The sequence below is a fragment of the Mauremys reevesii genome, linkage group 4, assembly GCF_016161935.1.
Source record: "Mauremys reevesii isolate NIE-2019 linkage group 4, ASM1616193v1, whole genome shotgun sequence".
Taxonomy (NCBI): domain Eukaryota; kingdom Metazoa; phylum Chordata; order Testudines; family Geoemydidae; genus Mauremys; species Mauremys reevesii.
Genome location: NC_052626.1, coordinates 94,548,055 through 94,574,361, shown reverse-complemented (window position 1 = coordinate 94,574,361; position 26,307 = coordinate 94,548,055). Strand labels below are relative to the sequence as shown.

Here is a 26,307-nt window from a genome sequence, read left to right as displayed (position 1 = left end):
GCTTCTGTCTCTTCCTGATTGAGTGCCGTGGCTCAAAATTATCAGGGGCACTGAAAGACTCAAAAGAGCTGGGCTCTCAGATGCATTTTTAATCTGTGCCCAGAGGCTGACCTCTGCAAGGGGCATGGCTTCTGGGAACACTGCTCCAGGGGGGTGGAGCAGGGTGGAGTTGCAGGTGGCCCCAGCAACTTGTATTATCCAGGGTCTGAAGAACGTGACTGGGTCCCACCTCTCTGGGCTGCAGCACCTGCTGTCCTAGCACCACCATAAGATGAAGCAGCATTTTTTGGCTTAATATAGTCTCTCTGAACTGCCTCTGCATTTCCATGTACTTTTCCATACTCTCCTTGGTTATGGCAATGTTTTTCCTGGTGTCTGTTGTCCTTGGCCACTGACAATGTCTTGTTTGACAGCTCCATTTTTTTCTCCCTTTGGCTTCTCAGATACTGTCTCCACCTTTCACACATCTTGAATTTTTCTGCGGTACTCTGCTATGAGCTGTGCAAACATCTTGTCCCAAGTCTTCCTTTTATGCCCCCTCAGGTTGGCCAGACACTCTGCCATTGACAGAGGCCCTCTCCTTGGCGGTCTGGCCATTGCAGGTGCCATGGCTGCAGGAGAATGGAAAAAAAACAAAGAGTGGGCTATTGTTTGTTTTCCAGTCAGGCCATGATAGCATTTTTTAAATATGAATTACTGACTTTACCTCCTTGAGATTCTTGGGGGAACCTCAGAGATAAGCGGTCTACGTATGGGAAAGGTACTGGTTGCGTTGGAATTTTAGTGTGCACAGTGTATGCTGTCTTGCCTTGCCACTGTGTCTCAGATTGCTGGGGGCAGGAGAATTATGTTCCCCGTTATGCTTTGTACTTTTGTTTGTGCGTGGGAGGTGGCTCTGTACTGTCATAGGAGTGAGGTGGGCATCAGGGCATGAGCTGCGTAGTAATCCCCTCTACATTCCCTTTGTGTTGTCCTGAGTCACGATGATACACTGAAGAGACTAGGAGGCAGAGAATAGCATTATTCAGAAGGCAAAGGGCAGACCAAAGAGATACACTATGAAGATATTCACTAAAATGGTCCCCTAGAAGTGCTGTAGGAGTAGAAAGGAGTTGTGAGCTATACTGGAAGGAATGAGTAAGTGGCAATCCCTATAACGTGAGAACCAAAATCAAGCCATTTCTCAGTCTTAAATTCTGCTTTATCTCACCTGCAGGCATGGAGAAAATCCAGAGATTAGACAGGGTCTTGCAATAACTGTCAGATACAATGTACAGGACACTTATACCTCAGTGAGGAGCATTACTTTTTGTATCTGCACTGGGCTTTCAATGAGCATTTATACCTCACGTAAACTATGACCACTAACCAAATTCCTTTTCCTGTAACCAGTGTTTCAGTAACTGTTGTATTTTTAGCACAATGAATGTATTAATTATTTGAATCTGTCACAGGAGGGGGTGGGGTAGAGGCTGCGGCTGTGCCATGCTGTAAACTGCCATTCTGAGAGGGCAAACGGGTGATGGTGGAAGGGGGTTCACCGGGCAGGACAGATGAGGGAAGGTGAAAGGAAAATGGGCAGATAGGCATGTACCCTCCATGGACTGGGCCTGAAGACTGTTGATGGTCCAGGATTTAGGATGGAAAAGAGTGCTCAAGTGAAACAGCTGCCATCTTGGGAATGTGGATTTGGGGGGAGGAGGGAGGATCTGAGTGAGAAGGGGGGGAGGAAAGGGGGCTTGGGAAACTCAGAAAGACTCCTAGTTTATATCTGCCTAAAATGAGCCATGGGCCACCCAGACAGAAATCAGCACAGCAGCATACCACAATTAAAATAATAATAATAATAATAAAAAACTTTAAATAGGTACCTACATGCCGAAGTTCCCTCCAGAGGATGTGTCTCTTTGGTCCTGGCCTGGGTTACTGGCGGGGACTTGGGCTCGGCTGATAGAGGGCAGGAATTGGACTCTACAGCTGCAGGGCAGGAACTGGGTTGATTTTCACCCGGCTCTCAGGGGACAGCTCTTTGCCCTCATCCCACTCATCTTTCTGGTTGCCCTTTGGCAGTTGGAAAAGTGCTGGCACCAAGATCCAAAAGTGTTTGCTGGTCTGTCCAGTTCTTTGTAAAATGGACAGGTTACATGTCTCCTGGTGGATGTCTTCCTTGCATCCCTCATCTTAAGGTAGGCCCTCCTGAGCTGTGTGCTCTTTCTCCAGCACAGCTTGGTGTCCCGATCATGACTCTTTGTGGACATCTGCTTCACAATATCCACAAACTGTTCTTTATCCTGATGTCTGACCAAAAGAGCTTCCTACACCAACTCTTCTCACAGATGGCAATGAGATGCAGGGTCTCAACATGGCTCCAAGCAGTAGCACAAGGCAAGTTGTGGGGACTGTGGAGTGGAATTGCTATAGGACTGCCAGAATACTGATACACTCGAGCCCAGGAACAAATGTGCAAAAGCTGGTCTCACACCTGGTTTTGCATGGGGGAGGGTCTGTCCTGGGAACTTGACTCCAGGGCAGGGGATGCACACAGGTACATAGACAGACCAGTAGTGGTCGACTTCAAAGCACTGAGGGATAGCTGTTGGAACAGTGCATACACACGAACAACAGATCTAACTAAATCAATTCGTAGCAAACTTAGTCCACTTTGCTATAGGACTTCAGAATTTTGCTGTAAGTGTGGAGTTAATGCATGGGGATGCGTTGCGTCACGTGTACGCTAGCGTTATAGAACCGGATTAACTCAACTTGAACTGGTTTACAACCCCAAGGTAGATGGACAGTTCAAACTTCACTGCTGCTGCTCAGTTTTCCTGTTCTTCCCTGCCTCACAGGATCATTGTGAAGATAAATACATTACATTTGTTAAAGATTGTAAGGGGCTCAGATACTACATTATGAAGCCCTTATAAAGTCGCTCAAATATCTAGATAAGACATATAGCGGGAACACAGCGAATACTCCTTCTCCCTTCTAACAGCCAGGGTGATCTGGTTGGGGATTGGAGGCACTGCTTCAAATTTACTGGACAAGTACTATCTGAAGACTCAATATAAAAGATGACACTTTGAGGAGGATAGGAATCTCCGCACCTTCCCATTTCCCAACACCTTAAGAGAGAGATGGAGGGTTAGGAAGGAGAGACATCTCACCTGGGCACTGCCCCTGTCCGGTATGTTTAGCCACTTAGCTGTTAGGAATCTGGTAAAATTCCCAAGTCCTTTGTGTGAGTGGTGAGGTTCTGAAAGATTAAGGGGGAAGAGGAGCATGGTATTTTGGGATGAGAAATCTGGGAGGCAGAAGTGCACGAGGAGACAGAAATTACAGAAGAGAAGGTAGAGCACACGACATAAGGAAAGAGTTATAAGGGAGTGGAAGGAGAGAGAAGCAACAGATATGGAAGACAATGAAGGAAATATACACTATGATCTACAATAGAAAAGAAAAGAAAGACGAGGAAGTTTAAAGCCAAGAGAGAGAATAAATCTCATTAAAAAAAACCCCAGAAAATTGACTATATTTTACAACAGCACACAGCAAACAATACATAACCATCTTATTACTTTAGATTACAGAAGGTGTGGTTCTGGAATATGTATGAACAAAATCACCAGTATATTTTACTAATGGGCTTAGTCCACAGTAGGTACATTTTTCAAGCTCTGATTTTAATGAATAGTAATGTTTTGTAATTTAGCATATTGAAATGCAACTTTTGTTACTTTTTACATTGGTGCCCAATTTACCTTCACCAGGCATCCAAGCACAGGGGTTATCCTTGTCACTGAGCCTACCCAAAGCTGTCCATACAGGATCCTAATGACCTCCAGCTATCTGGCCATATCTTGCCTCTTGAATCCCTCCCCTCCTTTAAGATAACTATAACCTCAGTGTTCATCCTCTGAGACCAACATTACTGATGAATCTTGGCACTGGCATCGAGGGGGCACTATTTCCCTGAACTGACATTTGTAATACAAACCCTAAACCTAATCCAAACACATGGATCTTGCATATTCTTGTACATTAAGGAACCCTACCTATGTCTTGGGGAAAACAAGAAGAACAGTTCTTCAAATGTGCATTTTAAACATGGAGCCCCATTCATGATGCTGTTCATACTTAATATAAATTTCAACCTTTTTCTTCAATGTGTATTTCATATGTACTCTAATGACTCACTAGTCAGTGCCAGACAGAGGTGAATTATTAAGCAAAAACAGCAACAGTACGTTTAATAGATATCAAATCAACAAAGGATATTTATTTAAAAAAATCCTATGAAAAAAAGGACAGAAAAATTATTTGAAAACCAACCAACCAACAAAAAATCAAAACACCAAAACCCTCTGTCAACATGAGTAGATTATAGTTCGGCTTTCCAGAAATGATCCAACAAATAATTAAGGAAACACTGCAAATGCAGCAACGTGGAACTAAAGAGTAATCTTAAAATAGGCTTTCAAGCATGCCAATGTCACTCCACCTCCATTCAATTTAAGCAGCTTAAGCAAAGTACCTTTTACCCTGACACGTGAAGTGGTTTTGATCAAATAAAGTGAAGGTTTGTACTGTAAACATAAAAAATGTTTTATCATAAGTGCTTGTTTCAGAGAATAACAAAAAAAATTGCTTCAAGATTTTCAATTTTTTAAAAGTACAAACTGAAGTTTTTTCTGAGGTTCTTTTAATTAATTTCATTCCATCAGAACACACACAATGAACAGAATGAAAGGAAAAGCAAATTATTTCTGCAAGTGTGCTAAGCACTTCTCAAGTGGCTCACTGTATTCAATGTGTCAATGTGTAGTTATGTTGACATATATGGTAGCAGATCACCTCAGAAACTATGTTGCTATACAAACAAACATAGTTCTATTGTTGGCATTCTAAAATAGAACAGCTATAACAAAATGCTTTTGAGAGTTAAAAGCAAAATGCAAACTTTATAAAAAAATTAGGGCCATATTTTGCTCTCATTGACATCTGTGCATTGGTAAAGCAGGCATCAATAAGAGCAGAATTTGGCACTGGGTTTATTATTAACACAGCACGCTCTCTAAAAAAAGTCACACAGATTAATGCCTATTGTTCACAACATAATTCTGGTTAGTGGAATTCAGTTTTTGTGAGAAAGGGGGCAATGCACAAAATGATGCGGAAGTGCACTTCTCATACATCACACAGAGAGCAATTCTTCTGGGTGAGGCTCTCTACCACTGATCTTGTGCTGGCCTGAGGACCGTTAGCTGTCAGTTCAGGTTTCCTATCTTGAGACTTTCTTTCCTGGATTTTACTATTAATTTCCAGCTGTAGTCTACACATCTGCTCCTGTAGCTCACTGATCAGGTTCACTACTGACTGCAAGAAGGAAAGAGAGACAGGTGAGAAAGAAAATGACGGGGATTAAAGAAGAAATAAGGGCAAGAAATACAGAAGATTATTTCACAGTCACAGGACTACGGAATACATGAAGCTGGGAAGAGACTACAAAGAAACAAGCCTGATTTTCCCTACATGAGATAGGTGTAAATGGGTGTAAATCAGAAGTAGCTCCATTTAAGTAAGTGCTCATATATCAAGGGGATGGATGTTTTAGAAATACCCGAGACAGAGAGGTTTAGTGGAGTTACTTGTGATTTACACCAGCGTGAAGGAGATCAGAATTTGGCGCCAGGTCTTTACCAATCTGCCCAGCAGGATACAGAGATATAATGACAACTGGAACTCATACTGTGACGTTGGCCAGTCCTGATAGCTGTTCTGGGGCAATTTGTGACCACAGCCAGACTTTTTTTTTTTGCTGCGCTAAAATGCAATCAGTTATATACATTAATATATGCACCCAACATAATTTACTAGTAAAAAGTTGTCATGTAATCATTCTGGACCATAATCTACTCTATCATATAATTTATAATTACAGACATCCATGCCAAAAGAAATCCTACTCCAGAAAATAAATTAGTCGACCTCCATTCTAGTAGCACAGGGGTGGGCAAACTATGGCCTGCAGGCTGAATCCAGCCCAGCAGCGGTTTTAATCTGGCTCTAGAGCTCCCGCTGGGGAGTGAGGTCTGGGGCTTGCCCCACTCCAGTGCTCCAGCCAGGGAGCAGGGTCGGGGGCCACTCCACGTGGCTCCCGGAAGCAGCGGCATGCCCCTCCTCTCCCCTGGCTCCTACGCATCCCAACCCCAATTTTCTGAGCATGCATGGCCTGCCATACAATTTCTATTCCCAGATGAGGCCCTCAGGCCAAAAAGTTTGCCCACCCCTGTACTAGCAGGTCCCTTTATACCCAGGACTAGCAAGGATAAGAACAATAGGTCCCTAAACCATCCATTCTGCCATTTATCCCCACCAACCTGGACATGTTCCTGACACACGATTTGTGATGTCCTATTCCCCTTCCTTAATTAAATGGCTCATAATCTTCAATGCTTCCTCAGAGATTACAAAAATTTGGAATTGCTCTCTTAATATTCATGTATATTGATATCACGTATTTTACAGCCTTTCATTTTTCCTAGGTAAAGTAAATCTTATGACATTAATCAATCACCTAAGTGAGTGGGAAAGTTAATAGGCAGCAGAACACCCAGAGGGATTGGGGACCCACAAAGGGGGCAGAGAGGAGATTTCCAATTTTTCTATTACAAAACATGAAAATCCTCTTAAAAGTTTACACTTACCTGAAACTCTCCTGCAGCGCAGTAAATGCAAAGCTAGCTAAAATTGTAGAAGGGATCACTGAGAACTTCTTTGTGCAGGGGAGCAGCTTACTGGGTCTTGGCATATACTGTTCCAAACAAGCAAATACTCTACAGAACCAACCGAGGTGCACTAACGGCACAGAACTCTGAAAGCAGGATCAAAGGCTTTAAATATACCCTCCCTTTTAATTTCCAAAGGTATGCACATCAGCAAGCTAGAGAAGCTATATGGCAGACAGGTATTTCATGCTAAGGCCCTGATTCAGCAACGCATAGGCTAACTTTTAAGCACATACTGAAGTGGTTTGCTGAACCAGGGCCTAAATATGTGCTGTTTTCAGATCCCTTCCTCCACTTAGCAGTGGTTTTATACTGTAGATAAAATTATGAACAGCCCCTTTAACATTTAGGAAAAGTTGTGTGGCCTGCAAAGTCTGGGTATTAGTTCCTTTACAGATTTTGCTACACTGTGCCAGGACTGTAGGTAACAAAGCCAGGCTGCTGGAGCACCAGCTAATGCAGGTGGAACTGTATCCCTCATATGCTGAGAAGACTGAGTGACCACATCCATTAGTAACTTTGCAATAACACAGCAGGGCAGTGGGGAGGGAAGTGTTTCTGTAGCCAAGCCCATCATCCTATCACGGTATTGCCAGGGAAACTCCTGGAAAGCACAGGCTTTGTGTAAAATCAGGATACTATCCAGAGACCTTGATTTTCCATGTCTGGATTTTGTTCCATTCTCAGAGTCATTGCCACAACAAGGCAGCAGTTTTTTAAAAAATTAACACTGTGCTGGTAAATTCCTACTGAGTACTACTACTGCTACAGGCTGAGATTTTAAAAGGAGACTAAGGAGACTGAATATCAATGGGAGTTGGGTGCTTGCCTAACACCTTAGTCTCCTTTGAAAATCCCATTTTTTATTCTGCATTTGTCGTTGGCAGGGAACAGGCAGCACTATTAACCTTTATGAGGCAGAGCCAAGCTAGTTTTTGCAGAATCCTTGGTGACATCAGCTGTGTGGGGCCCAAGCAGACTTCTGTAGGTATGGATTGGCACAGGTAAGGGACTGGCAGCTACTCTAGTTGTAGATTCCAGTCATGGCAATGCAGGAGTTTGGCAGCTGGGGGAAGGTCTCCTCTGCTTTCCAACTCTTTTCCACCGTGCTTCAGTGACTGGTTCCTTGAATGTGGGGCCCTGTGTGTCTGTGCACTCTGGACTTGCCTTGAGCCACTCCTGATAAGTTGGAGATGGTAAAACTCCCTGTCCTCCCCACAGACAATAAGATGGGTCCATAGAAGGAAAATGCTCCAGCTTCAGTCTCTGCCTTTGCGGACGCGTGTTCTCCTTTTACAGGAAAAAGGCTGAGAGTACATTGTTTTTATCTTTCTCTTTTTGCTTCTCCTCTTCTGGGAATCTCTTTCAGTATATTTTCCTATACCAGGCCTTTTCTCTCTCAGCATTAAAGGCTGTTATAGCTATAGCTGGAGTTTGATTTGGGCCAAAGAGCGGATCTAAACTCCCCTAGACTTTGGGAGACTTTGTGGCTCTGGGCTTTCTCTGAATAGAAGCACAAGAACGTTCAGAAACAGTGAATGCACCCTCTCCTTTTTCCCAATCTCTCCCCCACAGCTCTCGGACTAGGCTCAGAAGATTATGCAAATGAAACCTGGATTGAGGCGAAGTGATGCAAAAAGCTGAATGTCAACATCACCTGTTAGCAGCTCCAGGACTGCAAGTGATAGGCTCCTTAGAGATATAGACATACCTGAGATAAATGTGTTTCTTTTGGTTTTAATTTCTAGATACAAACAAAAAGTGCCTCTCTAAATAACCCTAGCCACAACAGATGAAGAATCATTGTACATGGGACGTAACTCTTCCTACTCACCACTAAATGATGGCAAAGCAGAGATTAGTTGCTACTGTTTGAGTCTTTCTTCTTATCCCAGTAAACTCTGTACAGAAAACAATTACTGAAAAAACAAGAAGCATTCCAAGATTCGTTTTTCCCATGGCTAAAAACTATGGGTCCAATTCTGCCGCCTGCCCTCATCTGAGTAAGAGCTCCAGGATATGGCACAAAGCTCTTTGTCTTTGCATACACATACTCCCATTGAAGTAGTTTTGCCTGTATTATAACTTCAGGAAATTACTTTGTTGCTTTATTGCACCAGCAAATGGAACTATGAAACATACAAATCTGAAGAAAATGTACAGGGCAAGTTTATGGAGATGTACTGGGGGCAGAAATGTGGAAGCAGAGTGCCAGGAGCCAATTCCCCACTCCCACTGCCAGGAGGGACCAGGGCACAATCCCTCCAAACAGGACACTCATGACAGTGACAGGGCTGTGTCCCTCTCCTGCACGCTGCCTACCCAAGACAAAGAAGATTGCATTGTCCAATGGTCCAGAAGGGCCAGTGCAGCACGTGTACACCCCCTGTGCACCAGGGACCTCAAGGAGTGTGGTAGTGCATTGCCTTCCATGCAGATCAGTGTGTAAGCTACACTGTCTAGCCCACACCATACAAATGGTCCATTCATACAGCCAGAGCGTACAATGCCACGTGTGGAGAGAGAGAGGGGTAGGGCGGGGGGAGGGGAGCATGACAGTTGTTCCTGCCACCACCTAATAGAAGACCTGGTTATGCCTCTGTACACATAACGCAGGTGTCTCCAATGCAGCAGGTCACTTGATACTGCAGCTCTTTACATAACCTCATTATATTTTTAAAATAATTTCCAAGGGGTCCAGAGCTTCTAAAGAAAGGAAAAAGCTACAGAGAACTCTTCAGGTGGGACTCAAGAAACCAGCTCATAAACCTTTACAGTGCTGCACTGTGACACAAGGGAGTTATTCTGCGAAGTGGACATTAACGTTGCAGAGCTCAGGAGTGGAGCCTGTCCGTTTACAAACATCTATCCTCTTGGCCCTCTTGTTACACGGATATAAATAGCACTTTCAATTTAGCACGTGCTTTTGAAGAGCCAGTGACAAGTGGCATTCAGTGTAAAATTAATACCTTTGAGGGGAGCTTAGAGAGACTCAACAGATTCTTTGTTACTAACTAAAATCAAAACCAAACCACAGCTGCATGTTGTGCAGGACAAAGTGAAATGGATTTGAGAGATAAAACTCAGAATCACTCCCAGAAGTATATCTTAATTTGCCTTATCTTCCCCTAATACTAGAGATAGAATTTAATAAATTCTATCTAGCTGATGGGAAACAGCTGGTTTAAAATATAAAAGCACAGAATTAAAAATTAGATATATGTTTTAGTTGAATTATCCTGTGTTTTTGATACTCATTTAAAAATAAATTTAAAAAATCCAATTGCAAGAGGCAAGTTTTAATATGCAATATAATTTGCAGGCAATTTAAAACGGCTTAGCTAGCGAATGCCTCTGGAGTAAAACAGCATTGGTGCTGGGGTGGGGCCTCAGCACTATCCCCTCTGGGTAGTGTCAACACAGCGTCCCATCAATCAATGTCATACCCACCTGGGTCAATCCCAGCCCCAGGCTAGAGCACAGTGATTGGCTGGCAGATGGTATGGTGCTGCCCAGAAAAGGCAGTGGCTGATGAAGGCAGTCTCTTTCCGCTCTGCCTCCTGCATCTTCACCCACACTCCCATGCACCTAGCTTGTTCCAAATGTTTATTGCAGCTTCAATTTCATTTAACAGATGCAGTTACTAGTGGGTGCTATGTACATTATGGTTATTTTGCTCAGTCAGTGTTGGTTTGCACAGGTTTGGCTCTCTGAAGCAACCAGTTGGGCCACAGCCTGACTCTTCAAATATAAGCACAGGTCACAGTCTCAGTTTTTCTTACTTTGGATATACTTTGGGTGGTGGTCTCTTAGCAGCCAAGATCAAACTGACCCTCACATTGGGCTTATGGTGGGGGTCAGGTCTACCAACCCTAGAGCAGTTGACAGTTTGGCATATACTTTAAGCCAACGTTTCTCAGCTGTTCCCACCAAACTAGAACCTTCCCTATCACTTAGGATAGAGCAATGTAGTCATGACCCCCATGTTGAAAACTCCTGACACAATCCAAAAGAGATGGGATTAACCCATTCTGATGGGGTGTTTGGATTCTTCGGAGCACCTACCCCTTGGTGAGAGATTTGGCAATTTCCTTGTAAAGTAAATTACACAGACCTGGTTAGACCTTAGGGTTACATGGGATTCTACACTTAAAACACTGATAGTTCTGAGTGAAAAATCATGGGGAGGCCACAGATGATAAAGGGGCTCTTGTTACTTACTTGGCTGTCAACCACCACCAGAATTTATCCTCCCTAACGCTATCAAAGTTTCAGAAACCTCGTGAAGCTCAAAAAACCCAAATTCCAAACCTAGAAGTGAGCAGTAAACTACAGCTCCCATAGCTAACCTATGTACGGTCAGCTCGTGTCCAGCAGTTTGTTGGAAGCATTACAGAGGAAAGATATTTTACACAACCTGAATTTCAAATTTCTCCTAAGTAACTTAGAACAAAACATTTTTCTGCTGCAGTAAAGTGCAAACCTTAGTCCCAGAATATAGTCCTTGTAATCCTCCCCCGGCAGGCTACTGCAGAGCTCCATTCTGTTAGGGGCACTGCTCCCGCCCCTGGCTGAGGTGCAGGGAAGTTCTGTGGAGCTGTGCTCTGTGATGTGCCTGGAGAGTGGATTTCCTGCAGGGCTCTCAGTATCCTATTCACCTCCTCACCCCATGTGCTAGAAACAAAGGTTCTGCTGTGTCCACTGCCTCCCACACCTGCAGTAGGGTCTAGTATTTGTCCCAATATAGACATCATTTCTTTTCACCAAGATTTCTCTTCATTTGACATTTACAGTGTAACTGCAAGACCCCCCCAGGTCTGGTGTTCATGGCTGCTTCGGAACCAGTAAAGATCGGCTGTATGGGACCAGGCCACGATTGCGCTGAGCCACCGGCCATTCCCTCCGCAGAAATGGGGGGGCACATCAGCTGTGGTAGACCTGAAACTGCAGCAGCAGCTGCAGAACTGCATTGTTGGCTTTGGAAGGATTCCTACATCCCCCTCCCACAGCTCCGTGGAAGAGGAAGGGTTACGTGATGAACAACTTTAATGCATTTTTTGGAATGGACTCTGGGTCTGACTAAAGTGGCACAGTAACCTTTGACATTAGTAAGTATAAAAAGGAAAACACACAGACACAAATACAGTAGCATCTAGGGCACATTACCAAAGGTACAGACAGTGCATTGTAAGCGGGAGATGGCTGTTGCACATGCATTTCAGCTCAAGGGCTTCTCAGAACTACAGTATAATGCATGAGACTGAGCATCAGAAAATAAACAAGGAACTAAGTGAGACTCACCTCAGCTTTGTTCTGCTTCTCTTCATATTCACTCTGTTCCTTTTCCATGCCAACCAACTTAATCTTCAGGTCTGAAACTTCTGCCATTAGATCTAGTTTCTGAGTCTCTAGTGACGTTCGACTTAGCAGCTCCTGAAAGAATAGCAGATTTTCCCCCCTAATTATTATTATTTGTATAAAACACTAGCAGTGAACTAATGTATTACTAACATTTATGTGGACAAAAAAGTCCCTGCCCAAGGAATTTACACTTTCAATACAAATTCAATATGACTCTATATCTTATTTAAGAGCCACCATTCACTCAAAAGTATAATTTAAAAAAATTGTAACTTACTGTAAAACGTAATAAATTTTACTTTGAAGGATTTTTAAAAAATTAAACAGGAATTAAACAGTAATAAGTCATCAGGACCCAAGAGTTCTGAAGAAATTCAAATATGAAATTGCAGAATTAACAACCTATTACTTATATCAGCCTCTATACTAGATGATTAGAGAGTAGCTAAAAAAGACTCCAGAGGCGATCCTGGTAATTGCAGGCCGGTAAGCTAACTTCAGTACCAGACAAATAGGTTGAACTATAGTAAATCACAGAACTATCAGACATAAATAAATACTGTACGTTGGGCAAGTCTCAACACGGCTTTTGTAAAGGGAAATCATGCATCAAACTATTAAAATTCTTTGAGACTGTCAAAAAGCATGAGGACAACGGTGATCTAGTTGATATAATGTCCTTAAATAAACCTTTGATAAGTTCTCTCATCAAAGGTTCTTAAAGTAAGAAGTCATAGGATAAGAGAGAAGGTCCTCTCATGGATCAGTAACTTGTTAAAAGATGGGATTCAAAGGGTAGGAATAAATGGTCATTTTTCACAGTTGGAGAGAGGTAAATAGCAGGGTCCCAGAGGAGCTGTACTAGGTCCAGTCCTGTACAACATATTTATAAATGATCTGGAAAACGGGGTGAACACTGAGGTGGCAAAGTTTGCAGATGATACCAAATTACTCAAGACAGTTAAGTCCAAAGTGGACCACAAAGAGTTACACAGGGATCTCATAAAACTGAGACACTGGGCAAGCAAATGGCAAATGAAATTCAATGTTGATAAGTGCAAGTAATGCACATTGAAAAACATAATCCTAACTATACATACAAAATGATGGGTTCTAAATTAGCTGTTACCACTGGGAGTCACCGTGGAAAGTTCTCTGAAAATATCCACTCAATGTGCAGCGCCAGTCAAAAAAGGTAACAGAATGTTAGGAACCATTAGGAAAGGGATAGATAATAAGACAGAAAATAATGCCCCTATATAAATCTGTGGTGTGCCCACACTTGGATACTGCATACTGTTCTGATCGCCCGATCTCAAAAAAGATATATTACAATTGGAAAAGGTGCAGAGAAGGGTAACAAAAATGATTAGGGGTATGGAATGTCTTCTATATGAGGTGAGATTAAAAAGACTAGGACTGCTCAGTTTAGAAAAGAGATAACCAAGATAAATTGGGAGGGGGGGGTCCACAAAAAAGAAGAGGAAGGTCTACAAAATCATGAATGGTATGGAGAAAGTGAATTGGAAAACGTTATTAACCCCTTCACATAACACAAGAACTAAGAGTCACCTGATGAAATTAATAGGCAGCAAGTTTAAAACAAACATAAGGATGCATTTCCTCCCACAATGCACAGTCAAGCTGAGGAACTTGTTGCCATGGCATGTGATGAAGGCCAAAAGAATTAGATAAGTCCACAGAGAATAGGTCCATCAATGGCAGTTATCCAAGATGGTCAGGAATGCGACCCCATGGTGTCCCTAAATTTCCAACTGCCAGGAGATGGGACTGGACGACAGGGGATCGATCTCTTGATAATTGCCCTGGACTGTTCATTTCATTGCATGAAGCACCTGGCATTGGCCACTGTAAGAAGACAGGATACTGAGCTAGATGAACAACTGGTCTGACTCAGTATGGCTGTTCTTATGCACTCGCTGTCTATAATTTAAAAAACATGTGGCATTGCAGACAAGTTTGAAATAGGCATTTATTACTGTTGGAAAAAATAATTATTATATATGTTATTACTGGAATTGTGACAGATTTATTAAAATATTAGAGTGAAAACATTTTCAAGTTCACCAGAATTCTCTATGCAGAAGAAAATAGCTGAAAAGAGATGATTTTTCTGCAACAGCAAAACAAAGCAACTTGACTGCAAACGTAAGAGGAAAGCAGCCTTTTCTACCCCCTCCACTGTGTGTATCCTTCCAAGGATGTCAATGAATTTTGCAGCTATTTTTCCTAAATGTTCTTCCATGTAAGCTACTAGAGAATATTTTTTTCAGGAGAATGTTTGTGTCTGAGCTGTTTCATGGCCAAGACATCAAGCTGGAGGAGTATGTGGAGGCTGAATAAGCACAAGGACATAATCCTACACAAATCTTCAGATGACACAGTAGAAAAAACAGTGCATCAGATAAAATATTTTCATAGTTTTCTGCAGTCCTGTGGCTGAGCGCTTGAATTCCAGAACACTTACCCAGACAGAGATTGATTTTAATATTACAATGCAATAATTTAGATTGAAAAAGCTTTTTATACGCATTATTCAGCAAAATATATGTTCCGCAACATGGAATCCCGCAAAAGGCTTAAGAAATCCACTTCAGCTGCTGTATTAACAGAGACAGGCAACTTCTTTCCTATCACATGAAATGTACCCTGAAAGTTTTCTTTGCACAGTGTAGCAACTGTTAATTTTGGAAATGTATGCATGCTGCAAAGTGAACAATGTTGAATGGAAAGTGATGTGATCTAACTGGAATCCAGCACAGAAGACAATGTCTAAACTGAGCCACATACTAAACTAGAAACATTTGGCCAAGGCTTTTGCTTAAGCAAGCGAGCTGAGTTTATTTTTTTGAAGTATTAGAAATCTATGGCAGAGCATGGCATGCTTTGGATAGAAATAGCAAAAGTGATTCCCATACCAGTCTCGTGTCATGTTTGGAAAACATCCATTTCTTAAGATTTATCTCCTCACACCTTTCAATTTCCATGGCAGTCAAAGCCAAGAAAATAAGATGACAAAGGATAGAATTTTCAAAAGCACCTAATGTAGTTAGGTACACCTCTGTCTCATTCTCCAGAGTGATGTATTCTTTTAGGAGCCTAAACCTGCTTTAAAAACAATGGCCTAAGTAACCTTTAAAAATAGAATGTCAGCTCCTAAACCACATAGGCATATTTTGAAAATTTTATCCCAAATCTGAAATGGGGTACTAAAGAAAGGAGGCTAGACTCTGATCTCACTTGCATGGGATAAATTCAGAGGAATTTCACTGAAGTCAGCATAGCTACTCTGGATCTACACTGATGTTATTGAGATCAGAATCTGGTTCAAAATTATTATGTATGTATAATATGGTTTAGAAGCAAGGAAGGATTTTGAAAAAGCAAAGCAAGCAAAATTTTTAAAGTTACACAGTCACTATTTATTTAAAACCCAAATTTAATCCACCTCAACATTCTTTTAATCTGGTGGAGAATATTGTCTGGATTAAAAATAGTAATTGACTGTCATCTGTGCTGCAGCAGCAAGTATCTAAACCACCCACTGTTCCCACAGTTGTGCCCATTCTTGCTGACATTGTAAAAGGTATTTGGGCACAGACAGGAAAATAAACAGAACAGGAACGTCATGTTTTATGCCTCTGCCTATGCATCCCTCAAAGTGTTGCATCTGTCTGCTACTAGGCGTTTAAATCGGTTTTAGGAGCGTAAAACCGATTTAACGCCAAAACCGTCCACACTAGGAGGCACCTTATATCGATTTTAATGGCTCTTTAAACCGGTTTCTGTACTCCTCCCTAACGAGAGGAGTAACGCTAGTATCGGTATTAACATATCGGATTAGGGTTAGTGTGGACGCTGATCGACGGTATTGGCCTCCGGGAGCTATCCCACAGTGCACCAGTGACCGCTCTGGACCGCAATCTGAACTCGGATGCAGTGGTCAGGTAAACAGGAAAAGCCCCGCGAACTTTTGAATATTTCCTGTTTGCCCAGCGTGGAGCTCCGATCAGCACGGGTGGCGATGCAGTCGGAAATCAAAATAAAAAAAGAGCTCCCGCATGGACCATGCGGATGTGATCGCTGTAAGGGCAGGCAAATCCGTTCTATCAGCGCTCCGTTACAGAAGATGAAATTCAGAATCCTTTTTTAAAAATCTCCAGACAGACGCCATAGCAGGGACTCAGCGCACTGCAGCGTGACAAGCGTAACGGAAAGCCAAAGAATCAAATGGATGCTCATGGACTGGAGGACTGAAGCTATCCCACAGTTCCTGCAGCCTCCGAAAAGTATTTGCATTCTTGGCTGAGCTCCAAATGCTTCTAGGGTCAAACACAGTGTCCGCGGGTCAGGGCATAGCTTGGCAATCTACTCACCCACCCCCCACCCACCCCCGACGCGAACGGTATATCCTGCCTCTGACTCTTTTACATGTCACCCTATCTTTACTGAATGCTGCAGATAGACGCGATAGTGCAGCACTCAACACCAACATCCTTGCTCCCCCCCCCCCCCGCCATGGGTGGCTGATGGTACAAAAAGATGGAAATCCATCCTCATCATCAGCCTCAGCTGATGGTACAAAAGGACTGGTAACCGTCCTCGTCATCAGCCTATTGGCCCTAATTTTTTCTGGTGGATGGATGGTGCAATATGGCTGGTAACCATCCTCATCATAGCAACAGGGGGCTGAGCTCCATCAGCCCCCACCCTTCATGTGTAAAGAAAAGATTCAGTTGCCCCTGGACTAGCAGTGGGATGCTGGGCTTCTCTCCTACACACTGCTTAATGTCCTGTCTGGACTATCATAGCAGCTGGAGGCTGCCTTCCACTCATTTCTCACTAACAAGTCAGTGTGTCTTATTCCTGCATTCTTTATTAATTCATCACACAAGTGGGGGGACAATGCTACGGTAGCCAAGAAAGGCTGGGGGAAGAACGGAATCAACAGGTGGGGTTGTTACAGGAGCACCCCCTGTGAATAGCATACAGATCATAATTTCTGCAGGCTCTGACACAGAGCAGCTGTGCCCTCTGGTTCTATGATACGGTGGTTCTCTAGTACACTTGCCCATATTAGGCAGCACTGATTCTATTTTTAGATACCAAAAAGGAGGGATTGACTCAGGGAGTCATTCCCAATTTTTGCTTTTGCGCCCCTGGCTGATCGGGCACTTATGACAGCAGCAAATGGTACAAAATGATGGAAGGTGCAATATGGCTAGTAACCAATCTTGGCTTTTGCGCCCCTGGCTGATCGGCCAGGGGCACTAGCAGCAAATGGTACAAAAGGACTGGTAGCCATGATGATCCTCAGTTCCAATTTATGGAAGGGTTTGGATGGTGCAATATGGCTAGTAACCATCTCTGCTGTCATGCAAAAGCAAAAGCATGCTTCTGTGTAGCGCTGCTGAATCGCCTCTGTGAGCGGCATCTAGTACACATACGGTGAGAGTCACAAACGGCAAAACAAGCTCCATGATTGCCATGCTATGGCATCTGCCAGGGCAATCCAGGGGAAAAAGGCGCGAAATGCTTGTCTGCCGTTGCTTTCCCAGACGAAGGAGTGACTGACGACATTTACCCAGAACCACCCGCGACAATGATTTTTGCCCCATCAGGCACTGGGATCTCAACCCGGAAGTTCCAAGGGGCGGGGGAGGCTGCGGGAACTATGGGATAGCTAGGGAATAGCTACCCACAGTGCAACGCTCCAGAAATCGACGCTAGCCACGGACCATGGACGCACACCACCGATTTAATGTGCTTAGTATGGCCGCGCTCCACCCGATTTTATAAATTCTGTTTTACAAAACCGGTTTATGCAAATTCGGAATAATCCCGTAGTGTAGACGTACCGTGAATTATTTCACCGAGTTACATCTGATTATTTCCTCTTTTGTTTGTTTCAGTATTTATAGTTTAATATTTTATTGATGTAATGTTGTTCAGAAACTTTGTTCCAAGAATTACTCAATATATCATTTCAGTAGTAACTGCTTTTTACACCACAAATTCTGTTTTCAAAACTGTGAGCCAAAATCTTTATAATATATAAAATATAAAAGTTATCCTTACACTTTTCAGTCTTCCTGGAAAGCAAGGATAAAGCACCACAACTACAGCATCTTGTAAAGGATCACTGTCCAGAAGTATTTATCACCCCAAACTGGCACAGGTTTTACTACTGTAACTTTAAATTTTAAAAAAAAAAAAAAAAAATTTAAATAAAAAAAAAAAAAAAAAATAAAAAAAAACAAAAAAAAAAAAAAAAATAAAAAAAAAAACAACAAAAAAAAAAAAAAAAAAAAAAAACAACAAAAAAATAAAAAAAAAAAAAAAAAAACAAAAAAAACAAAAAAAAAAAAAAAAACAAAAAAACAAGAAGTCAAATTTTAAAAAAAAAAAGAAAAAAGTATAAAAAAAATAGAGTCATAGTGTAAATGAAGTCAAGTGTAGAAAAAAAAAGTCTAGAAGAAAAAAAAAAAGCAAAGAGCAAAAAAATTGACACAAAAAAAAAATTGCTATACAGCAGGAAGCCTGTACACAGCAAGCAGGCTGCCTGCCTGGACAGTGCCGAGGCACTGACAATTGAGGAGCGAAGATAAAAGGAAAGGAAGATAAACCCATTGCATTGCATCAGCAGATGCTTCACATCAGTCAGAGATCACCTTCCCTGAGCCATTCTTTCTTCTTTTTTAATCTTTCTTTGGCTGTGACAGACGGAAGTGTCAATGAAGGTTTTTACAAAAAGGAGTAAATGACATAAAATATAATAATAAGATCAGATGAAGCATTCCCAAGGAAGAAAGAACCCAAAAGATGAATGAAACAAACTAAGAAAAAATGTAAGTATGCCAATATATTAAATAATCTATCTGATCATCAGAAGAGAAGACATCAAGATATAGAAGATTTTTTTAAAGACAGTAATTAGAGCAGGCCCCCGCAGCGAGCAGGCCGCCTCCGCCGCGCGCCGGCAGCGGCGCGAGCATCAGAAATGCCGCCCGAAGTAAGTGCATACCTCTATACCTCTGGCGCTGCTTGTGTGGCTAAAGTGGCGTCATCGGCGATGCCGCCAAAATGAAATAAATTTTTATTTTGCATTATTTTGGATGCTTCCGCCGGCCAGTACACACCTTTGTCTGGTGCCCGCCAGATGAAAAAGGTTGGGGACCACTGAATTAGAGGAATTAGTGGCAGTAATAAATAACTTCAGTACCAGTAAACTGGTTGAAACTATAGTAAAGAACAGAATTATCAGACACATAAACGAACATGATATGTTGGGAAACAGTCAACACATCTTTTGTAAAGAGAAATCAAGCCTCACCAATCTATTGTAATTTTTTGAGGATGTCAGCAAGCATGGGGACAAGGGAGGTTCAATTTATATTGGATAGTTGGACTTTCAGAAAGCCTTTGATAAGGACACACGCCAAAGGCTCTTAAGCAAACTAAGCAGTAATGGTATAAGAGTGAGGGTCCGGTCATGAATTAGTAAATCATGGATTAAAAGGTTAGAAACAAAGGCTAGAAATCAAAGTTCAGTTTAAACAATGGAATGAAGGAAATAGCAGGGTCCATAAAGATCTTTAGTTTCTTCACTAAATACTACAGTGGTGCAGCTGTGCTGCTATGCTGTATGTGTAGACAAGCGCTGGGACTGTTCAGTTTAGAAAAGAGACAACTAACGGGGGGATACAGAAAGAGGTCTACAAAATCATAAATAGCGTGGAGAAACTGAAGAGGGAAGTCTTATTTACCCCTTGCATAAACCAAGAACTAGGGGTTACCTAATGAAATTAATAGGCAGCAGTTTAAAAACAAACATAAGGAAGTACTTTTTGTGGACAGTCAACCTGTGAAACTTGTTGCTGTGTGGTGAAGGCCAAACATATAACTGGGTTTAAAAAAGAATTAGATAAGCTCACTGAGGATAGATCCATCAATGGCTAGTAGCCAAGATGGTCAGGGATGCAACTCCATGCTCTCGGTATCCTTAAACCTCTGACTGCCAGAAGCTGAGACTGGACAACGGGATGGATCACTTGATAATTGTCTTGTTTCATTCATTCTCTCTGAAGTATCTGGCACCAGTCACTGTTGGAAGATAGGATATTGGGCTAGATGGACCATTGGTCTGACCTGTATGGTCGTTCTTATGTAGCTTTGTATCTTATTGTGAACTTGGTATGAAGTAATCAACAACATATTAAAAAGGCTAGAGCACCAGGTCTGCTGCAACTGTTGCACTTTGGCTCCCATATATAAACCTTAGTTTGACTGTTTAACTGAAATGTTTAAAGTACTTTTTGAGTTTGACATCAGTTTGAAGTTTCTTTATTATTGTTAAGGAACATGATACAGCAGGAACACCACTTAAAAAAAATTCTGTATCAAAAACCTGTGCATCGATGCAATACAAGATCTTTCCTTAGACTACACTGTATAGTATTTCCTTATGAAAGATTTTGCCACAGTTACTCGTGTAGAACAGTATATCTTATCCATTCAGTAGTCCCATGTTGACTTTAATGGTTCTGTTTGAGCAATAAGGTGCTATTCAATGTAATAAGTGACTATTTTACACCAGCTGAGGTTCTGTCCTGGATCTAGAAAGTCTATAACTTTTGGTTTGATAGAAAGCGCAGTTTAAAATTCTTGAAATGGATACCATCTGGAAGCAATTACTTTAATCTTCTAGCAGATGCTTCTAGTGAACAGTTCAGTCGCAGAATACAACCCATTTTGTTACAGAGAAATTATAGAGTACTTCAGTGGTATAAATGCAATTTGAAACCAGCTTGAATAAATATGCAGTTGTAAGAAAAGAAAATACAAATTTGTGTTGTTGGTTTTCAAGTAAAAAAGATAATACATGAGATGCAGAAGGGTAATTTGGGCTACAGAGGTTTTAGGAGGATCTTTAAAGAGTCAAAGTCCAGTGTAAAAATAGAACATATTCTACAAAGATGTCTTCTTTTATAAAATTTAATTAGTATTTTTTTTAACTGGTCAACAAAGTAACTTGTTTAAAAAGGTGACTTTTACCTCTTAAAACTAAGAAAAATATTATTCCAGAGCAGAATTATTATAAGGAAAAACCATGCACAAGCTGTTACATTATGTACACCGTGCAGATCAATGCACAGCAAACCTAAAACATACATCTTATTTCTAAGTGCAGATTTATTTCTGAAATGCTCAGAGTACATTGTATAAATTAGCATTTTTGATTTTTACATTAAAACATGCCTTTTAATAATTCGAACTAAATCTGGGCATGTGCTATTGCTCACTTTCAAATTCACACAGCAGATTTAGCTGGCTTGGAAAAGTACATATCTTGTAAAGCTGTTATAAGAAGGTTTTAAATGAAATAGGATAATTTAGAAAAAAGGCCTCTGCAGAGTGTCTATATAGCCCAAAATAAAGTAAGTATAGTAAGTTCCAGGATATTCAGTAGCCCATAGGAATAGAAGGAAAGTCATGCTATATACATCAATAGAGAAATCACAGAGAAGATTCTCAGTTAGTTAAGAAAAACTATTCTGCACAAATACATGGTGTGAAATACTCCGCTGAAGAGTCAGTTTGTACTTTTAATCTTTACTTAAAGCAGTTTTGAAACAAAATGGTCAGAGACCTACCTGGTTAGCAAAATTCAGCAAGAACCACCACTAATGAGGACTGCACTTTTCAAGTGCTGTGTGTCAGCTGTGGTAGAAATAAGATATTCGCTTAACTCAAAACACAGCTGAGAGCAACGTACATGTGTAATCTCCATGAAATGGTGCACAACAGTAGCAGACAGCAAATTACAGCTCTCTGATTCACCATTTGCACATTCTATAGCCAAGCAAATGGAAAGCACTGAACTTACCAATACTCAGACTATTTGAATAGTCTTTGCATATATGTGTGAAGAACAAAGCAGTACCTATATTAAATGTAAACTAGCAAAAGGTGTGCAATGCTCACCTATGCAAACAGCCACATGATTAGCCAGTTTGCTACTATAAACTTATTAACAACCAAAAAAGCACAGAATATATCACCATTTAAAATGCTTCCACCAAGCCAGCTACTGCAAGTACTTGCTGCAAATTGTAAAGAAGTGTTGAAACTTGTCTGCATTCTGGTATCTTGGGTAATTGAAATTTGACAGCATGACCCTTTCTGGGCAGCAAAACCCCCATGAGGTGAATAGTTATTCCAGATTTACACCACTGTAACTTAGATAGGAATCTGGCCCCCTCGTGTACAGGAAAGATGATAGCGAGAATGAAATAATTACAGGCTACAGTGGATCACGCACAAAAGTTGCTGCCCTTGCACCATTTCTCCCTGCATTTTTTAAAGCCCCTAGTGCTTGTGGGGAAACCATGCTCTCCAATGGTATCCTGGCCAGCCCTTTCAAAAACACAAGCAAGGACAGAGTTCCATACACCCTCCCCCTGCTTCTTAAACCTATGAAATGGTTTGGCCAGAATCTCACCCCAAGAGGAGAAAGGACATAAATACAGACCCATTTGTGTTCAGATCTTTATTTTCAATTTATATTCTTAAGCGATAGTGTACTGAAGACAGTCTGCCTGATCCAAGACTCTTTGGCAATAGACCTCATGGGAAACACCTCTTGTCATAATGTTATGGAGACCTTTTGAACAAACTACATGGAGTCCTCGGAATTGACTATTGCTGATCATATGCCAAATGCAGGATTGCTATGGATGACAGGTGGAATCAAATGGTCAAAGCATAGCTAGGCATTGAGACTGATACGAGGGAGGAGCACAACATGCTGAAAAGCAAGACTAGCCCTGAGGAATCAAGTCCTTCTTGCTCTTGGAAGATTAAGTTTACCACAGCCTTGGTCAATCTTGGATAGTCACTTTCAAGGCTAATTAGACAATAAGACAATCTTCAGTAGTGAGTCAGAGCAGAGATTCTGCACCTTGTCTCACCCTTTATAATTTACCTACAGATGGACAATATAACTACAAAATGTTTATCTATCTATCTATGAACTAAAGCTTTGTCTAAAACAAAGACCTGCACTGGAACTGCCAAAACTCTCTTCTCTCCTACTTATTTATTTTTGACAAAGAGGATAGACTCAAAAATCTCTAGTATTGAATTCACACATCAAAACAAACGTTAAGCTACTCTCAGCACTTCAGGATGAATTTCCTCTCAGTCAGAATGGGATGTATATTTAGGGCCTATCCAAAGTGCTAAAGTCAACAGAAGTTTTTCCACTGATTTCAATGGATTTTTGAAAAGTCTTATATGTTAAGTGGTTTAAAAAGAAGGGGGGAAAAAGAAGAAAAAATACCCCAATCACACCCATGTCCCGCTTCTTCATTTCTCACAAGACAGAATACATGTTTTCTAAATTTAATGCTTGATCCAAAACCCACTGAAATCAATTCAAAGACTCCTATTGTCTTCAATTGACTTTGAAACAGACCCATGGTACAGCTCTTGAGTTATGAATCAAGCCCTAGTAAAAGCAGAACCACCATTACAAGTTTCTTCAAGAAAACATAAGAAGTTGATCTTGACACAGTTGCATGTAAGACTACTCTCCAGCACCTGAGCTGTTTCACTACACTCTGCTTTGTCATCCTCTACAAGAAATGGAAGGAAATTTTGCATACTACTAATACATAAAGAGTAGCTTATTTTTAAACCACTGTTTGTAAAGTGTTTGCACTGTAGCTATAAAGCAGAGTTCAAAATAACCACTCATAAATCATAAGTCAAAAGGATCCTAGCCAATGGCCCCACCCTTACATCGTGGGCGAGTCTCTGCAAGTCTAGGTTCAGCTGGTATGTATTTTTTAGGGTAGCATTACATACTGATGCTGCAGTGATATAATCAGATATCTTACTAAAGGAACTTCATTAAACCATACCTAAGCAAGCTCAATAAAAAAATAGACAACAACATCTAAGTGTAGCACTTTTGGAGCACAAGTAACTTTGGGAGAAACTCAAATTGTATTATCTGTTAGAAAATAAAATTAAAAAGCCAGAACGCATTCTGGAACAACATACATTATTGTTATTTTCAGAACAGTGAACATGCTGATCCACGTTGCATTTTGGCTTAGATTGGTTCTATTAATACATGTTAAGTTTTTCCAAGCATGAATAATCTTTTCCTTTTCATTTACTATTTAACACAAGAAAGGCAGAGAAAGTGAACTGACATTCACTAAGATAGAGTCAATGCAGTTCACCATTCAGTAGCTGAGCAATACAACTATAAATTAAGGCTGGTATTTTCAAATACACCTAAGGGAGATAACAACACAAGTATCGCTGAATGGCAAGGGGAGTTGTACTGTTACCTCCCTTAGATACTTTTGAAAATCTAAAACTTGCATAGTACAAATTTAGCACATATATAAATCTTTGCACAGCTGGGACCTAAATTAACAAGTCAGTGTCTGGAAAATTAAACTGAAGATAAAATTTCGTAATGTTTAATTCATAAAGAGACTCCTGTCCTATACGCTGTTTGAAAAAATAATAAATAAATCACCAGTTTATGCCTATCCTTACTGTACGCTCCCACCCAAAAACAATAGAAGTGGTAACAAAAACGCAGACCATGTATAGAATGTGTAGGTTTAATTTAAACGAAGCAAATACCGCATGCAATAGACTTAGGAGTCAGGTCTCCTGCGATCTGTTCCTGTCTCTCTCCCTGCTTTGTGGTATGATCCTGGCTAAATCCCTTGGGGCCCGATCCTGCAGTTAGCCCTGTGAAGATGTTAGGGTCCACTGATATGTAACTCATTGCAGAATCAGGGTCTAAAAGTCTCTGTGCTTCAGCTTACGCAAGAGTTAAATAGCTATAATGTTTACTCTTGGGGGAATTCTGCACCACTGCACAAGGGCAGAACTAATGTCCCTGGCAGATTTTATTCTTTCCCTGTGGAATAACTGAATCACATGCCCCTCCCAGACAGTGGTCCTGAGCAGGTGTGTCTGGTTTGGGAATCAGGAGCAGCCAAGAAGCATAAGTGCTGGAACTAGGGGTGCTGCCACATCCTCTGGCTTCAAGTGGATTCCATTATTTACAGGCTTTACAGCTTGGTTCAATGGCTCTCAGCACTCCCACTATAAAAATTGTTCCAGCTCCCCTGTTCCATCACGCAGTCATAAATTACCACCTCCGGGGGTGCGACTGGGCATGCGTGCAAGATTTTGTCTCTCTTGCTCACTACTGAAGTGATCCAGGAGCAAGGGATGAGCAGGACTGGGAACAACCTTGGCCAGTGGAGCCTGCTGTGCGCTGGGCACCAGCTGCAGAGAGACTTCCTCTTCCCCTGCACAGGCCACTCCTGGGGCAGGGACTGGGTGAGACCCACCCACAGGAACCTTCCTTGGCTGCCCCCACTGCTCCCCAGCCAATGGTGGAGGGATCACTGTATGGAGAGCTGCCCCCCCTCCCATCTGCCCAACCTCCATGCATCCAGACCCCCACCCCCGAGCACCTCGCACTTGAACCTCCACCCCACTGAGCCCCATCCCTCCTGCACCACTCTACCAAGTCCCCACACTTGGACCCCCACCCCACTGAGTCCCAACCAGCTGCACTCAGACCCCCGGTCCCACCAAGCCCCACTCCCCCAGCACCTGGACTCCACCCCCCACTGATCTAGAAAAAAAATCCTCTCTGATCGGACTAGGAATGCTTGTATTCTATTTCTGATGTTTCACATTCTTAATAGCTGCCATTCTTTTCCAGAGATTCACCTTCTGAATAGAAAATCATAGGTGTTAAAATTGGCATTTTTCAAAATTCAGCTAGGTTTATATGGGTGAATCCAACTTCCCCCAGCTTAAAAAGTTTGGGACCATTAATATTACCAAGAAACCATGTTGGCTAAGATGTGCATATGAAAATTATGATTTTAAAGAGAGACATGAACCAACTTTACTATATGCATAGTGCCACTGTTTACCTAATATTTGTGTACCAGAAACACTATTACCATAAACATGGAGAATGTCTATATAAATGAAGACAACGCAGTAATAATTTAAAGTCATACCTATTTTGTATTATCTAAAACTAAGTGTATATAACACTTGGATAAGATCAAAGCAAATAAGC

General features: G+C 41.6%; 1 protein-coding gene across 16 annotated transcripts in view; it reads right to left on the bottom strand.

The window, feature by feature from the left end:
• PPFIBP2 (PPFIA binding protein 2) overlaps positions 1-26,307 on the bottom strand; it is a 206,031-nt gene that overhangs the window by 48,737 nt on the left and 130,987 nt on the right. For all 16 annotated transcript variants that reach the window (XM_039533448.1, XM_039533458.1, XM_039533442.1 and 13 more), the window contains one exon: positions 12,090-12,221. In XM_039533448.1, coding sequence (XP_039389382.1) covers positions 12,090-12,221 — 132 coding nt within the window. The remainder of the gene's footprint in view (positions 1-12,089; positions 12,222-26,307) is intronic.